This window comes from Nicotiana sylvestris, chromosome 2, assembly GCF_000393655.2.
Source record: "Nicotiana sylvestris chromosome 2, ASM39365v2, whole genome shotgun sequence".
Taxonomy (NCBI): domain Eukaryota; kingdom Viridiplantae; phylum Streptophyta; class Magnoliopsida; order Solanales; family Solanaceae; genus Nicotiana; species Nicotiana sylvestris.
In genome coordinates this window covers 111,112,190-111,129,999 of record NC_091058.1, presented here as the reverse complement: position 1 = coordinate 111,129,999, position 17,810 = coordinate 111,112,190, and the positions used below count along the sequence as shown (strand labels likewise).

At 34.7% G+C, this 17,810-nt stretch overlaps 2 protein-coding genes across 2 annotated transcripts; one reads left to right on the top strand and one right to left on the bottom strand.

Annotated features, from left to right (window-relative positions):
- The first annotated feature begins 9,695 nt into the window (after positions 1 to 9,695).
- Positions 9,696 to 12,167, top strand: LOC104241885 (F-box protein At5g67140). Its single transcript, XM_009796843.2, has 5 exons — positions 9,696 to 9,980; positions 10,088 to 10,234; positions 11,171 to 11,306; positions 11,592 to 11,690; positions 11,814 to 12,167. Exons 1-5 carry the CDS (start codon positions 9,865 to 9,867, stop codon positions 12,006 to 12,008), a joined length of 693 nt encoding a protein of 230 aa, XP_009795145.1. The 5' UTR covers positions 9,696 to 9,864; the 3' UTR covers positions 12,009 to 12,167.
- A 482-nt stretch (positions 12,168 to 12,649) lies between these two features.
- LOC104241884 (PI-PLC X domain-containing protein At5g67130) lies at positions 12,650 to 17,063 on the bottom strand. The gene is made up of 9 exons (XM_009796842.2): positions 16,867 to 17,063; positions 16,555 to 16,677; positions 16,312 to 16,449; positions 16,109 to 16,207; positions 15,713 to 16,016; positions 15,404 to 15,627; positions 15,228 to 15,314; positions 13,894 to 14,331; positions 12,650 to 12,888 (listed from the first exon to the last, which is right to left on the bottom strand). Exons 1-8 carry the CDS (start codon positions 16,951 to 16,953, stop codon positions 14,149 to 14,151), a joined length of 1,245 nt encoding a protein of 414 aa, XP_009795144.1. The 5' UTR covers positions 16,954 to 17,063; the 3' UTR covers positions 12,650 to 12,888; positions 13,894 to 14,148.
- Between the last annotated feature and the right edge of the window lie 747 nt (positions 17,064 to 17,810).

Below are 17,810 nucleotides of genomic sequence, written 5' to 3'. Positions count from 1 at the left end.
AGAGAGTTTTTTCCACTTAAAGGACAATCGAAACGGGATTTATTCATTTTGTTCAGAGTCGCCACTTGGAAGATTTAGGGTGTCCCAAGTCACCAATTTAATCCCGAATCGAGGAAAATATTCGACTTTCCGAATGAAGTCTGCGAACCAGAAATACTAAGTAAGGAATTTTGTTGACCCGAGGGAAGGTGTTAGGCACCCCCGAATCCCGTGGTACTAGCACGGTCGCTTAAACTGTTGTAATGGCTAAAATATCTGATTTTAATACATGTTCAAAAACTATAGTGCAATTTCAACTTTTAACCGCTTTGTTGTTATTACTATTTTTATAGAGAATTGCAACATCATGAAAATATATCTCGAACCACGTCACATCAATGTACCCGTGGTTATCGACATATTTTGACTCTGTTGAGATTTGGATTTGGGTCACATAAATGTGCACCCGAGTTTTAAGAAAATTAAATTATTAAAGGCGCGCCTAAAACGACTAGCATATCACTTTCTTTGGGTAGGGCCGTGAAATTTTGCTAAACGATCCATTCCGAAGTCTAAGCAATTTTAAAGTAAATATTTACCGAGGGCCCCGCAATTTTTGTATTTTTATTCGGCGAGGCTCATCTCATTCTTTTTAAAAGAACGGTCCTAGAGTGACTACATTTCTATTTAGATTGTTCTCTAAAATAAAAGAAAATAATCCTAGTTAATACATGCTAAAAAAACGTAACATATTAATTGCTAGACCAAGACAAATGTTAATGGAAGAGAAGATTACTAAAATTGAAATTATAAATAAAATACAACATCGACAAAGGACATATTCAAAAAAAAAACTAATTAACTTATAGCTAGATTAAACTCGCATGGTTAGACGAATTGATTCTTTGGGACTAAATGCTTTTCAACTATTTGAAACTAAACTCACCTAATTACTGATGCTTACAAAAGTTTGTTGAAGCTAACTCGTTAACTTGAATAACCTATTGGATTAAGGCTCGTATCCTTTCTACATTGAATTGCGCTTCAAATATGCCAAGCCTACGGATTCTATAAAATTAATGGCCTTTTTATTTCTGCTTAAAACTGGCAGAACTAAACCTATTCAAACAATTACCCCTTCAAACCAAACAAATCCCCTTTTTAAACAAACGAGCTGCCTGAACCAAACCTTAATACCTAATTCACACAATTAGTCCAAATTTATGCCTTAACTAAGTTTATCAGCAGGTTCATGATTATCTTGTTATTTCAGACTGTTGCCGGCTCCAATTAGGATTACCTAAACTTGTTTAATTCCAACAACTCAATACTTAATTCGAAATGAAATAGAATTCTAACTAACATACACTGGAAAACTATTAATAGTTTACAAATTACAGTTTATAATCAAAAGAAAATAGTTATAGCCAAATATAAATTCCATCATCCATATTCTTAATTTGAATTACAAAGATAGATTATACAGCTACCTATCATTTGGCTATTAAACATGCAAATACAAATTAAATATTTGACTACTTGATTATTTCTTTTCACTACAATAGCCGCATCACAATGATTCGAAAGTGTACCTGATAGTAGAAACAGAAGAATAGAGTGAAGATCAGTAGACCAGTAGCTAACAACAGCGACAATCAGCACCAACAGAATGACAACCAACAGAAACAAACCCAACAATCAAACAGTCCAGAAATCCAATGAAGTAATGAAATGGGAACAGAAAACTAATCACAGACAGATGCAAGGAAACAATAGTTTTCTGTTTTGTCAATCACTCAAAGAAAGCAGCCTAAAACTCTTGAGCTTGAGAACTCCAACTCTTAATGCAAAGCTCTGTATTATTTCCCATTCTATGTCTCTTATTCTCACTCTGCCTGATTTTTTCCCCAGTATTTTCCGATCTCTTTTCTTTTTTTCAGTCTACTTCAGATTTTTTCTCTCTTTTTCAGTCTGCTTTCTCCTTTTTATTTTTTTTTTTATTTTTCAGTCTTTCCCCCTCTTTATACAATCTGCCCGGCCTTTTTCCCTTTCAAAAAATCAGAATTCCCCACTAAAAATCTGCTCTTTTTACTTTAAATCCCACAAAGGAAGCCTTTTCCCTGATTTTCAGCCCCCCATTACCTTTTGTTCCCCATTAATGTATTAATTAATACCCCCATTAACAAAGTACTAACACTAAAATATAAACCTAACTGTTTCAATCCTAAATCACCCCTGAAACCAATGTGTTTTACTGTCCTAGCCCAACCCTTTGTACTTTATCAGCTATAACTAATTTCCTTAGTCAAAACAAAACAGCAATTCAAACCTCATAGATTAGACCAAACAACAAACTATAACAGCTATAATCAATCCATCCTACCAAATTTTAATAACTAAATGACTAAGGCTGAATTTTAACTGGAAACAACAGACTCAACTTGAATCCAAACCGTATTAACACCACACAGGACTTAACAGAACCAATCATTAAAAACTGAAACTGGAAGTTGAAATCAAAATCAATATCAGGTAGGATCATTGTCAGCATATTGACAAGCTTTGAAGCTAATTGTCTAAAGATCAACACATACAACACTCGACCTTAAACCATTTGACGAAACTACTAATAAAACTTGAATTAATCGATGATAACTATTTATACAATTGCCTACAACACTTACAACAATCAATCAGAAATGGACAATTAGGCAATTCAAACAGCATTTGACAAAAACAAAGGTTTGTAATAAAACTTAACTAATCGATGAAACTTATTTGAATCGATTACACACATTGTAACTCATAATAATTACAGCAAACAAAAACAATGCCGGAATTGGATCAAACAAACAGGTCTACTGGAGATGAGCAGATGAATTGAAAAGCAGTGGAAATTAATAAAACTAACTAAGCAGAATACATAGATAGAAAGATCATAAATAGAGGAAAATATAAATACCTCAGAACTTCAGAATTATACGAACCCAGGCTCGAACTCAGACCTAAGCACTTTGAGGTTGAACAGACTTTAATCGAAGTGTTCTCAACTGAGAACACCTTGATTAAGGTCTATTAGACCCCAACCCTTCAATTAATTTGGACAGATTCCATGATTTGAAATTTTAGGGTTCCGTTTTGGGGTTTGAACCTTTCTGGTCAGATTCGAACCAAACCAAGTTTGGTTTGGTTACGAGTGAGGTTAGGAGAGTGACTGGTGTGATTTTAGGGTACATTAGGGTAGTTTTAGGTTTTGCTCGGATCTTCGAATGTTCGAGCAGTTCTAGGAAGATTCGACCTATGCTACTACCGGATCCATGACGAGGATGGTTAGGGGGTGTTGTGGTGTCAATTAGGGACTGGTTGGTTTGGATCTAAGTTTGGCTCGAGTCTTCAAATGAAGATTCGAGAAGCTCGATGAAGATTCGAGCTAAACGATTACCATATTTGGATTGAGGGTGGTCAGGTGGTCTTAGGGTGTTGGTTTGGTGACCGGCAGCGTAGTGGCCGTTGGGTTTCAGGCGCGGGGGAGTTAGGGAGGCTAGGGTTTGGGGGAAGGGCATCGTCTTAGGGACGATGATGAACAGGAAGACGAGGGGGGGTTTAGTTAGGGGGCTGGGTTGGGAGATTGAGTTTATATAGGGGAGGGGTGTTTTGATCTTGGCCGTTGGATCCATCATGATCCACGACCAGGATTAATTCACTTAAAGGGGACGACGCCGTTTTATTTAAGTTGGGGGATGGGTTGGCCCGGGGTGAAGTGGATCGGGTTGTGGTGAGGCCTTGAGGCCGTTGGATCAAAGAAAATGGATGGCTCAGATTGAACATTTGAAACGGTGTCGTTTCAACTATGTAGGGACTGAACTGGGTCGTTCGATCCAGTTTGATCAACGGTTCAGACTTGAGGTGCCAATACGGCATCGTTTGAACTGGTTGCAGGTGGACTGGATTTTGGCCGGGTTTGGGCTGGTTTTGGGCAGGTTTAGGGTATATTTCGTTTGGGCCTTGAAGCTTTTGGCCCAAATCCGGATATTCTAATTTTGAACTCTTTTCCTTTTTCTTCTTTAATTCCTAATTTTACACAATTCCTAATTAAATTGTAAAATCAAAAATACAACTAACCAAATATTAATTAACACTTGACAATAAATATCACACAAGTTAAACATTTAATTAAAAATAAAATCACACAAAGGCATACTTAAATGACAAAATTACAACAATTACATATTTTTGTGATTTTCCCTCTTTTAAAACCAACTATGGTTTATTTAATTCCTAAATATATTTTTATTTTATTTTATCCTTTTATATAAACCAATGATTAATTAATTATGAAAATGCAACATTAATTCCTAAATGCACATGTACCTATATTACTATTTTTTCTGTATTTTTCTTTAATTAGAATAAAATAAACATGCACAGATAAAATGCCACGAAAAATTCAAAATCGTATATAAAGAAAAATTATCTATGATTTCTTTTGGAGTAGTTCTTGTGAGGCAAAAATCACGTGCTCACAGTTATCAGCACGAGACTCTGCCTTGAGCACTTACTTGGAAAGATGTATTACTGTAGTTATCCTCATCCAAAGGCATCGGTTCTCACTGTAAGTAAGACCAAATTGTTGTATTTATGGATTTCTTCCCTTTTTATAGTAGGTTGAATGATTGATATTTCTTAAGCGTCACTATTTCATTTTCATATTTGCAAAGTAAGCAGGGAAATTATTCCATGTTTTGGCTTAAAGGTTTTCCTATATCACTGTCTTTATGAACGACAAATTATTTTCTGTTGCTGCTTTGCCATCTTGAAGTAGGTTTGTAGCAAAGGACTTGTGACATTAATTTTTGCACTTTCATATATTGCTTAACACTAACTATTCGTTGAGTTAAGTTAGCAAAAGTTTATCGCTATAAATCATATACAATTGCCATCATTAAGAATTCTACTCAAAAGATTAATACTTCCTTCATATCAGATATTCATGTTTTTTTTGCTCCTAATAATATAATTTTTGTTCATTGGTCCTAAGGAGCCTAATCGGTTCACTTGGCAGTTCATGCCATAAATGTGTTCCTGAAGAATAATATTACGGGAAGAGACCATGATTTATTATTTTTAACTTTATCGATGGCTACGCATGGGAGTTTGCAAGAAATATATAGCCACCAATAGTGGCAATATTTTCTAAGTCTTGTTATGGCTTAATTTTATAGTTCACTTGAACTCTAGCAAAGTACGACCACCAGAAGTGAAAATGTTTTGTATATCTCATTATAACAAAATTTTATTAACCACCAGAAGTGGTATATGCCTATGACCACCAGAAGTGATAATTTAGGCTTGTTATGATTACAATTGAAGATAAATTAGAAAAAAAATCTCCATATTACCTCCATGTTTTGATTTGCTCCTGAAGTAGCAAATATCTTAAAAGGAGGTTCGAAGCATCACAGTGTGATGTGGTTAATGCACGTTCAGATAATTATATTCTATTCCCCTAAGGATGAGAATTTTTGATAAATATTGATTCAGTCCCATAAGTGAATGTGACAATATTAATAAAGCGTGTAAATATGAACGCACTCTTGATATGAATATATTATAACTCACCTCCAAAAGAGGTAATATGATATACTCAATATTTTATATTTTTAATTTGCTCCTAAAGTAGTAAGCAATTAAAATTTCCTCCCGAAGCAGGAAAACATTATGTAGTGGTTGAAATATTAAATTTCTTAATTTTCGTCATTTAATAAATTTAGAATTGTCTTTATATTGTTAATTTGATTATGATTTTCTCTCATGATACCAGAAGTGTCTGAGCAATATTTGGTAGTACAAAATTTACTAAAAGCTCCTGAAAAGCTAACTGTTTGTTTAGAAGACACATGACACAAGTAGTGTCTGAATAATATTTGATTGTGGAAAATAAATTGAAGGCTCCCGAAGAGCTTATATGAAAATATATCATTTATATCGTATGATTGTGGTCAAGACATATATTGCAATAAACCAGAAGTCCACAATCCTAGGGGTAAAAAAATATGTATGTGAGAAGTTACCCGCCTTATTCTTCAATTTGTACCACATTATGTATCACGGTAAATCAGAAGTTTACTAATGCAAAAGCAGTCACAGTAAATCAGAAGTTTTACTAAGGCAAAAGTAGCTACAGTAAATCAGAAATTTGCTAATTCAAAAGCAGTCACAGTAAATCAGAAGTTTACTAATGCAAAAGTTTATATCATAGTAACCTAGAAGTTTGCTAAAAGATAGCACATGTCGTGATAAACTTGAAGTTTTCATTTGACATTTTTAAATAAGCTATTTGAGAATTCGGATAAACATATACTGAAGAACTAGAAGATTCTTCAAGAATTATCCTGTGTTGCTTGTTCTTATAATAATATTGATTATACCAGCTAAAGTTGGGACTAAGACCTCTGATTCTGAAATATATATAAAAGGTGAATACGGGCTCATTCACCAATTATGTAAACCACTTATAAATGCATATATAAGATGGCTACATGTATGTTTATTGTGAACATGCAGTTTGGCATTTGAAATTATTTTTTTCACTTAAGAGCATGATTTTCAGATTATAAAATCAAGACAGTTCATCTTGATAATATTGTTTTATATCCAAAATGGTTTAGCATTGAATACCTCCTATTAATGGCTAAATCATTGCTTATGAGAACAAAACTTCATGTGTTGGTCTAAGATTTTCTAAATTGCATAGAGTAACACTTGTATGCATCAGACCAACAATATATGAAAATTCATCCCCTCACAATTGGTTTAGGATCAGAAATCAAATATTTTTACTATCTTTTGATGTATGGTATATGATTAATTTCTCTACCACAATACACAAATATATGTTTCCCAAAGAAAATTGAGGATATATGTTAGTTTTTCTAACATTTGGGGGATGGAAGAAACAACTGAAAAATATGCTATATGATCAAATTATCATTAATATGATCCTCACTTAGAAGATAATTCAAGTCAAATGCTAGAAATATTTGTTGATCCAAAATTAAATATCATATTTCAGCTACAAATGCTCCTATTAAAATTAAATTCCTTGAAGGATAGAGTTTATTGTACGCATGAAGCGTGGTAGACCAATCGGTTCCAAAGGTAACAATCCTTAAAAAATGATAGGAGCTAATGATCATATTGAGGAGGAAATGAGCTCTAAAAGAGCCCACGTCATAACATTTTATGAAACTGCATAAGAAGTTCAGGTACATGAAAATAAAGAAAGTGATGAGATCTCAACAAATTATGTCGCTTAGGAACCGATACAAAATGATCATCGACGATATATTTGATATAATATAGTGCACAATATTATAAAAGATTGTGAGGATCGGACATGTTGTCCAGACACCTGAAGATGTCATGCCATTTAAATGCAAATCATAACTTATACGACTTATTTGATTAATTCTATATGAAAATCCTCGAAGGATTTAAAATGCCTAAAGCATATAGTTCAAAGTCTTCGAGAAATGTATTCAATCATATTACAAAGATCTTTGTACGGCTTAAAGCAATCTGGGTGCATGTGGTATAATCGCCTTAGTAATTATTTGCTGAAAAAAGGTTACATAAATAATGTTATTTGTCCATGTATTTTTATAAAGAAAACGGCATCAGAATTTGTTATACTTGATGTTTATGTTGATGATATAAATCTTGTTGAAACTCTAGAAGAGCTTTAAAAGGAGATTGAATATCTTAAGAAAGAATTTGAGATGAAAGATCTTGGAAAGACAAAACTTTGTCTTGGTCTGCAAATTGAATATTTAGCAGACGAGATCTTTATCCATCATTCTACCTATATAGAAAGGGTCTTAAAACGATTTTACATGGACAAAGCGCACCTATTGAGTATACCAATGATTGTTCGATCACTTGAAGTGAATAAGGACCCGTTCCGACCTCTAGAAGAGGATGAGGAACTCCTTGGTCCTGAAACACCATATCTTAGTGCAATTGGTGCACTTATGTATCTTGCTAATGCTACAAGGCTTGACATAGCATTTTCTGTTAATTTACTAGCAAGATATAGCTCTTCTCCTACAAGGAGACATTGGAATGGGATTAAGCATATATTGTGATATTTAAAGGAAACTTTTGATATGAGTTTGTTTTATGGTAACAAAGGTAGTGCAGATCTTGTTGGTTATGCAGATGCAGGTTATTTATCTTATCCCCATAAAGCTCGATCTCAAATCGGAGATAATAGCTATTCATGAAGCAAGTAGGGAACGCGTATGGTTGAGATTAGTGATTCATTTCATTCGAGAAAAATATGATTTGGAATATGATAAAAGATCCACAATTTTATACGAAGACAATGCTGCATGCATAGCCCAATTAAAGGGAAGATCTATAAAACGAGATAGAATGAAGCACATTTCACCAATATTATTCTTCACACATGATCTTCAGAAAAATGGTGACATTGATGTGCAACAAATCCGTTCAAGTGACAATCCGACAGATTTGTTCACTAAATCTTTGTCAACTTCAACTTTTGAGAAGATACAAGATTGGAATGCGGAGATCAAGGTTTTCATCAGGGGGAGTTGTACTCTTTTTTCCTTACTAAGGTTTTTTCCCATAAGGTTTTTCTTGTAAGGTTTTTAATGAGGCAGTTAAATGCGTATTACTAAATATGTGTACTCTTTTTCCTTCACTAGAATTTTTCCAACTAGGTTTTTCCTAGTAAGGTTTTAACGAGGCACAATATCTTTTAATGAACATCCAAGGGGGAGTGTTATGAAAATAATTATATTGTGAATGTTCATTTAATACTCCGCTATAGATAATCTTCCTGAAGAAGATTATTCCTTTAGTACTTCATTGAAGTTTATCTACAAGCAATTGATGCAGGCAGGTTGCAAGCAACTTAATGAAATGATTTGCAGCAACTTTTTATTAAACAGACAGGTTGCAAGCAACTCATGCAGACAGCTTACAAGCAGCTCAAGAAAAATCTTGTAGCTGCTTTCTGAAAAGCCTCGCAGCTGCTTTCTTTCTTCTATAAATAAAAGAATTTTCAGTTGATTATATATATCAGTTTGAAAGTTGAATAATATATCAGTTTCTCCCCCTACTTGTCTTTGGTTTATTTACTTTACCATCGTTATTTTACAACACAACAGTAAATGTGACAACATCCGAAGGGAAAAGGTAGAAAATAAATAAAAGGGGAAAAGGCGAGTTCCTTGCAAAGAGGAAGAGCAACGAGAAACCCACGTGTCGTGCCCAAAATCAATGAATACACGCAAGCTAAACGTAACGTCATCAACGAACTAGTAATAATAATATATAAAATCAAATTCAAAGCTGCCCTTCTGAGTTATGATTACGCAAAGACGCAAACTCCACAACTTCTTTATATATATAAGTACATCTAAAATACGTAAAGAGTATATACAACTTTGTATCTATCTAAAAAGTCAAAATTTTTAGGTTAGTCGGGTAAAACTTTTAAATTGATTAATTTCACCATGATGGTCTATCATTAAAAATGTTCTCATATTTGGGCTAAAATGAGGAGCTAGTTTATACTAGTAAATTCAACTACCTGATTCAGTGAATGAAGATTCTAAAAGCTACTGCATCTAGAAGGAAAAGAACATGGATGTACTAACGTTAAAAGGTGAATGACATGACGAAAAGATGACCACACTTTACTTTCTCTCTCCTACTTGTCAGATTTTTATTATTTCTCTGTTCCAAAACTTGCATAACTTCGACTCCTTCTTTCTTCTTCTTCTTGAATTTTCTGTGTGTGTGTGTTGAATTTTGAAGCCCTTTGTTATTTCTGTAATTTTCTTTTAATTTGGTTCGATGAAGCGAAAGGGGGTTGGAGAAGTAGATGATCAAGAAACGCCAATTGATAGACTGCCCTTTGACCTCTTGGCTCATATTTTTGCTCTGCTTACTTGTTTCAAGGATTTGGCTCAGTTAATTTGCCTATTCTTTTTCCTCTACTTTTTCTTCTTAATTCCCTGTATTTACCCCTTTGTTTCTGTTTCGTCTTGTGTTTATTTGGCTGCTGCTTGTTTTGTAGGACGAGCGCTGTGAGCAGGAAATGGAGAGAGGGGGTGAAAGAATCCTTAGCTAGAAGAGAATTTTTGAGTTTTTCTGGCTGGAAAGTGAATGATGATTCTACTACTCGCCTCCTTCTTCATGCTTACAGTCTCAAGGAACTCGATATGTATGACTTTTTAAGTTTCTTATTTTCTACTCTAATTAAGTAAATTTATTTCCTCTCATCTCATACTCTTTTAGATAATCAAGTATAATACATTTGTCAATTTATGATAAAACACATGTTCTGTCATCTACATTAGGCTTTTTGATATCATTCTCTTTAAATGATTGATTCAAAAAGGTTTTTGATAATATCAGAAATTAGAATGCTTATATTAGTGACAAAAAGTTGTCTGAAGAAGTAGTGAATTTCTTGTACTAGTTTCACTTAGACTCATTGAATCTTCTATATCGCCACTTAGACCGATCCCTGTTTTCTTCTCAACTAGAGCAATCATTTTCTCTTTTTATCTGTGTCAAGTAGGATAGAGCAAAACCATAAAGCCTTGCTCTTCAATATTTGGAAATCCGGCTAGGTCTCGACTATGTGGCATTAACAGATCCACCAAATCATTATACCTGCAGCTGCTCGCTCTTTGATCAGTGATACTGATACAGCAGCCACTAGACTGATAAAGCCATCTAATCATGCAGCTTGAGTTGCTGGTATTAAAGATCAAGCTATCTCGGCCCGACAGCATATATTTGGAGCTCAATATGAGATCCTATTTTCTGCAAGATTCAATTGAGTGATGGCTATTCTTATTAGTCTTTACATATCTATATATGAATCCCGTTCTTTCTTAATCAGCTTGAAGCATAATAGGGCATCTAATCAAACTTAGAGGTATTTTGCATTTTGCTATGTTTGGAATCAATTTAAGATACTAGTAACAAATGACAAGGTAAAGTGTGCCGAGTAATGGTCAGTGCACAAATGTCTGCAAACCTTTTTGGTTGTTTCAACTTTGGATAATGTCACTGATGACATGAATGTGGCTAGTGATGAAAAGGAAGACACTTCTTTATTGTACTGTTCTGAGTTGTTTGCTTTCTTCAGCTCAAGGAGCCGTTGGGGTTGTCAAATAACGGATCGCGGGCTGTACCAATTGTCCACTGCTAGATGTATTAGCAATCTGTCATCACTATCTTTATGGGGCACTACCGGGATCACAGATACAGGTGTTGTTCAGCTGGTATGTTATCCTGTGCACTTCATTTGTGGATCTTATGGGAGTCCCAGAAACATAATGGACATCTTTCTATCACATATATATATTACATAAATACAAAATGAAACTTTAGAATATTTGTAAATTATACTCAGATCTGGCTCTAGAAAGCCATCCTTTTTCAAACAATGCACTTGAAGCACAATGCATTGCAATTTGTAACAATGAGGTTTTTCCTGCCCTATACTTTTGGGTGAAATAAGCTGCTTATGAAAAGTTTGCCTCATTTAGTTTTGGTCTTTTGGTTAGATCTCCAGAGCTTCTTCTCTACAGCATCTGAATATCGGTGGTACATTTATAACAGACATATCCTTGTTTGCTATTGCTGGTAGCTGCCCACACTTGAAGGTAAATTCCACACCTTAAGGTTGCAACTTGTACAAAATGATCAATTCACTGGCAGTTTCTTACTTCTGTATTTACCTTCACTCGGTTTTGTTTTTAAAGAATACTACGTAATATCTTTTGCAGACTATTGTGTTGTGGGGCTGTCGTCATGTAACTGAGAATGGACTTCTGGCTTTGGTAAATAAATGCCGCAAACTAGAGTCTATTAATGCATGGGGCATGAGGGTTACTGTGGACTGCTTTATTGGCCTACTCACTATTAGCCCAGCTCTACAGATACAACCTAAAGGAATGCTGCCTAATATTGCTGTCTTCTGAGGAGCCTTCTAAGTTCCTATGTGATTGCAACTAGTATATATCTTGCTTGCCAATTGTTGGATGAACAATAATGCTTTGTACAGATTCTTTTTGTGATTCTCCTTTGTATTAATTTGGACAATTAATTGCCTGCAGTAAGAAGACATCCTTTACATTTAATGGCCATTTTTCTGCTTGTCAGATGATTCATTAGAGTTCCTTACAACTTCTGTAGTGTTCATTTCAAAGTCTGCTCCTGCACCGAAATATTAATTCTTGACTACTTAAACATCCATGTTCTTACAAGTGAAATAAATCAATTCTTGGCAGTCAAATGCCCCAAGAGTCGAGTGGTTGGAATTTGGGAAGGGGGAGAAGAATGGTGAGATTTAGGTTTAAGCTCAATTAATGTTTATCAGACACATTTACCAAATAATTACTTTACAATTCAGCTGATTTTATCAATAATTGCATCATCCATCCATACAACTTGAACTTTTCTTTTTTAACTCGAGGGTCCAGAGAGGCAGACACAACAAATCTGCATGTCTCTTATTAGTCCTTAGTTACTACTACCATTGAAATATCATCTTCAACATTTAGGATTTGTATAATGCTTTAAACAAACAATGATTCCACTAATGGGGCATAATAATGTCACATGAGAGAAACCTTATTGTAGTATTTATTATAGTGGTCTAATCTAACATGTGAGTACATTATATTCTAGTTCAATTCTCAAAGCTGGAAAGTGGCACTACTGCATAATTGTGATAGTGATTACACCGCAGGCAGAAACTCTGAAGAGAAAGAAAAAGATTGCATGATTGACACTATCATTCGTTGAACACAACTAATACATTCCGCTAGTTTCTACACCTGAACTGCCCTGAATAATAACCTGAAGAGAAGACAACGAAGAAATTGGGCGTCAGAGAAAAGTTCTCTAATACATAAAAAGTTTTAACTTATATCCTATGACTATAAAATCCAAGCATGTTAACACTTTAGGTAGTAAATATTAGGAACATGATATGCCTTGAGAAGAGTACAAACTAGTCCACCAAAGAAGCACCATAACAATTTGTAAGCTCCACTTGGTGTTAGATACTTAACCAGAAAGTGATTTGAATATATCATTAATCGCGAAATCATTCGTTAGTGCTTGAAGATTCTTAAACTGTGTTGAATAAGTACTTCTTAAAGAAGAAATATCTGAGAACAAATAAGGAAAACCCCTCACATCATTTAAGTATGTAAATCACTTTTTAGTAGAGTTTTTACTCACATTACTCTCACTCCTGCTCCACAGACTTTATACTAGACACTAGCCTTTATTTTCACTTTCTGCCAACCATCAGTAAATACCATTCTATATGCTCCATGTTATCCCCCTCTACTATTACATGCCAGCAATCTTTTGTCTCAAAGCATAAGGTAGATAATAATTTAGAAATGGTATCTCTTCTGAAACTTTCCATAGAGCCATAGTGTCAACCCCACAAATGACTAAACAAATTCTCCCCAAGGAAAAACCACATATTGAAACCAGGCAAAAATGTTGGAACCACTCCAGGCTTGGTCTGGTAAAAAGATCACTGTCACATTGTTAAAAGCAGTAACCACCCAACTGCAAATCAAATGAAAATAGCTGAATTGCCTTAGAATTTTCAGTTACCACCTCCTCCAAATCAAGCATCTTCAATAATCAAACTAATTCAAGAAACTCAGAGCGGAAGCATAGCGTTTCACAACTCACAAAGTCACTTATTAATATGACTAGAGAAAGTCACATTTTCATACCGGAAACTAACAAAAATCCACTTGAAAAATAGACCACCATTGTAAACATATCAAAGGAAAAGAACTGGCAGCTAGAAGATGACCTGGGATGTGATAAAATTACCTGGTACATGTTGAATATTCTTCTGCAACCCAATGCCTACTTCTATGTCAAACTCCTCCATAAAATTACAAGTTCTTTTTGACTAGGAGAACAAACTTCAAGCTGAATGTTCTTTGTTCTAACATGCCGAAGTGGGACTCTAGTGTATACTGTACCTATTCCGACTCCAAAAATCTACACAGGAAAATATAGTAGAAATCGAGCATCCGTGGATGAAACTGATGGAAACGTCTGCCTGAAACTCTTTTCTTCTTCTCAAAATAGATACAAAAGGATTACAGAAGACAATGAAAATAGGTATATGATTCTAGAAAAATGGATTGCTGAAGCATGGCCTGTTAATTGCACAGACCCAGAAAAACTTCCAGCAGCGTTGGTTGCTGTTGGAGCTGCATTCGCTGCAGTAATATTCCTACAAACTCCAAAACGTTCTCCTGCCTGCAAAAAGAAAGTCCATTTAATGCATAAGTTGAAAAGTAAACTTATGCTCTCATGTATGCCTCCAATAAACATAAACAATAAGCTTAAATCTATCTCTAATAGATCCCTCAGGATGTTTGCAATATCCATGACGGCAAAAGCTTTTTTATCAAAATAACCATTTAGAAGCAATGTAACCAGGTCAATGTTAGAGATTTTCATGGTTCATGCAAATATCCTTCCACAAATGAAATTATATTAACATAAGTATAAACTGATCACACCACTAATCAACTCATTTTAAGGTCATGAGTTGTATTCTCATAAAACCTTGCAAGTTTTTATTTTGAGAGACAGGTTAAAGGAGGAAGACAACATCCTTAAAAAGAGCTTTTTGGCCATATAGAAGCAAAACGGTGTTAGTTAACTATCCTACTAATTTGTAAAAAAAGAAATCCGTTGATGCAAGTGGAATGTTAAAATGTCATGGGCTAGACCAACTACTTATCCATTGAGTAACTTTTGCCCATACAGTGAATACTATGCCAAATTTGTTTAGATTCACAGGAACAGAAGTTGCAATTGATGTTTCAAGCAACTGTTATCTGATTATAATCACTTAAGTAGTAATGCTATTTCTCGTCTTGAAGCTTTCTTCAGAAGCTATTTCTTATTTTGGACTTCTCAACTTTTTATTCTAGACAGAAGTAGATTACTTTCTCTACTGTCGAATTGAAGATATGTATCACTTACAGGCCACATAATTCAAACACAGGATCTGCTAATAAAGAGAAGTTCAATCATGGTTCTTCCTCCTAAGTCTCTTCATACAGTGAGCCTATGCTGCATAGACATGTGTTTACAGTTCTAAAACAACTATCCAAATATCAATATTTGAGAAAAGATGGATAAACCTGGCATGCCGTGACCGTCGGGCAACCACATAGTGTCTGACCGTTCATTCGATCTAAAACATCAAAAACTCCTCCTCCATCACTTCTCTGCAGGAATATTCTTTTTTCATAGTCAATGTTGAAAATTTATACTAGTAATTTGAATTAGCATCATTAACCAGTAAATTTTTTAATACCATGTAAAAGTTTACTGCCACATAATTGGGCATCAGGTTGCCTGCTGCTTTGAAACAGGCACCAACCGTATCAACTAGTTGAGTTGAATGCTCTTTGCAGGCCCCGTTTTGTACGGCAACTGTGGGAAAGTAATTCATTAGAAACAGAGAGGCGCTTCTGGAATTAAGTGGCTTTGATTCCTTGCGGCTAGAGCATGCGCCAGGCACCACTCCAGGGTCTCCAGCTGAAACATTTATCATATATGATTACTAAAGAACCAACCCACAAACCAGAATCACCCCAGAAGTGCACATTAATTTAGTACTTACGCTCATTTTCGACCATGTATCTCCACTGATAAGCAATTCCTTCAGCAGCTTCCTTTGAAGAATCAGAAGTAAAAACCAACAAACGATGATTCTTTTTAACCATATCATTCACGGTGGGCCAATCGTCACCCTTTTTGGGCATTTTTGAAACAGGAAACCGATACTTGTCCAACCCAGCATCAGTAAATACCCTTGTTAAACCCTTTGGGGTATGTACATAATCCTCAATTATGATGGTGACTATTTCTGTAGGATTTGCACTCAAAAATGCTTCCACCTCTTTCAAAGTGTTGATTGCAGGTTCCTAAAGAAAGCACATTTTACGTGTTAACATCGGAAGAGCTACTCAAAAAGCAATCTCAGTGCAAAAGAAGAGAAGGAATTGTATAGCATTACAAAGGCAGTGAAGTTGTAACATTGGCCACGAAACGAGTGACAGAGCCATATATCGTTCTCGAAATCGTACATATCCAGCATCAATCCCCTCACTCCATTCTAAAAAGATACATGAAATAAACATAAGAACTAGAAACAAAATACAAGGAACATGTCTATAAATGTTGAAAAATATAGTTGGACAAGAATAAGGAACCACATACTCTCAATTGGTTAGTAACAGTATCTTCTTGATTATAGAATGTAATTCTCTGAGGGCCAGTCAATAAAGGTGCATTTACAATTGAAAAGGCATTATGAGTCACCAGCCACGAGTATTTGTTGAAGGGCAATCCACTGATCTGCCCATCGCCAAGTCCAAAAGCAAATACACGTCACTCTCATTCAAAAAATAGAAATTTCAGAGCACAGTAAATAAAGAAACAAAAAAGAAGCAAATAGCTTACAACAGAAGTGGGTTCAGTAGCTTGTCCTCTAATGCAAAAGGGCTGATTCTTTCCCAATTCAGGGCAGTTACCACAGTATAAACCAGCTCCACAGTCGGTAGCCGAAGCACATGAATTCTGAAGCTGTAATATTCATCAAATTTCAGCTGAAACCCAGAAAAGAAAATTGAAAAACAAAAATGCACGGATCTGCGGATGGGGTTCACGAATTCATACAATACAAACCGCAAACATACTAAAAAAACAGCAATGTCCATTTTTATACTTTCTTGTAAAATAAGGAATAATAAAAGCAAGAAAGAGAAGGAAAACCTGGGAATTGGCACAGTGGACAGCTAAGTGACAGAGTAACAAAATAAGGTAACCATTGGAATTTCTGCTGTGTCTTCTTCTCCACATACTGTGCTCCTTAGACAGCACGGGAGTTGTTGAAGAGAAAGCAGTAACTAGTCTTTGATTAAACAAAACGCAGTCGCATGTATAAAAGGGAAAAGAAGAAGATAGAGGCCAAAAAAGTCTTTAGAGAGAGTGGGATTTATTTATAATAGAGACGACAAGGAAGATGCCAATTTTTGTGCATCAACCCAACTTTAGTTATTGTTTTACTTGAGGCAAGGGCAATTAGCTAAAGCCTATTAATGGGATGCTAAAATTGACTGTTTTACTAATAATATATCTATCTACACGGAGAAAATTTCACATTAGACCAACTATGCTTTATACTTTTCAATTTTATAGCTCATATTACAATTTACAACCAACTAGCCCAAAAATAATAGGCTAAGATTTAACATCCAACTCCAATAGGTTCTTAAAATTACTATTTAATTTTTAAAAAAGATTCCTCAAGCTTTTAAATTAATTTTCGAATCAGTAACTGTGACTCAGATATTAATTCAACAAATCAAATTTATTTGGGTAGTGAAAATTAGATTTTTAACAAGCTTAAATATGTGAGTTTAAATTTCGAATTTGATTTTGTAAGAATTGGAGTGAGTGTTATTTAGACTTGTTAGAAATAGTATAAGGAGGTTGTATATAAAATTTGAAGTCATTTAATGGAGATTTGGACTGGTTTTGAACAAGAATTGCAACTGAAAATCGTGGAAGAAGTTCGTTTACAGATGCTTGTATAAAGGTGTATAAAAGTGTATAAGGTATGTTTCTACACTCATATACACTGTTATACAAGATTATACATAATTATACAAAAAACTGACTTCGTCTTCTTCCTTGCGTCTTTTCTGAAATTTAAC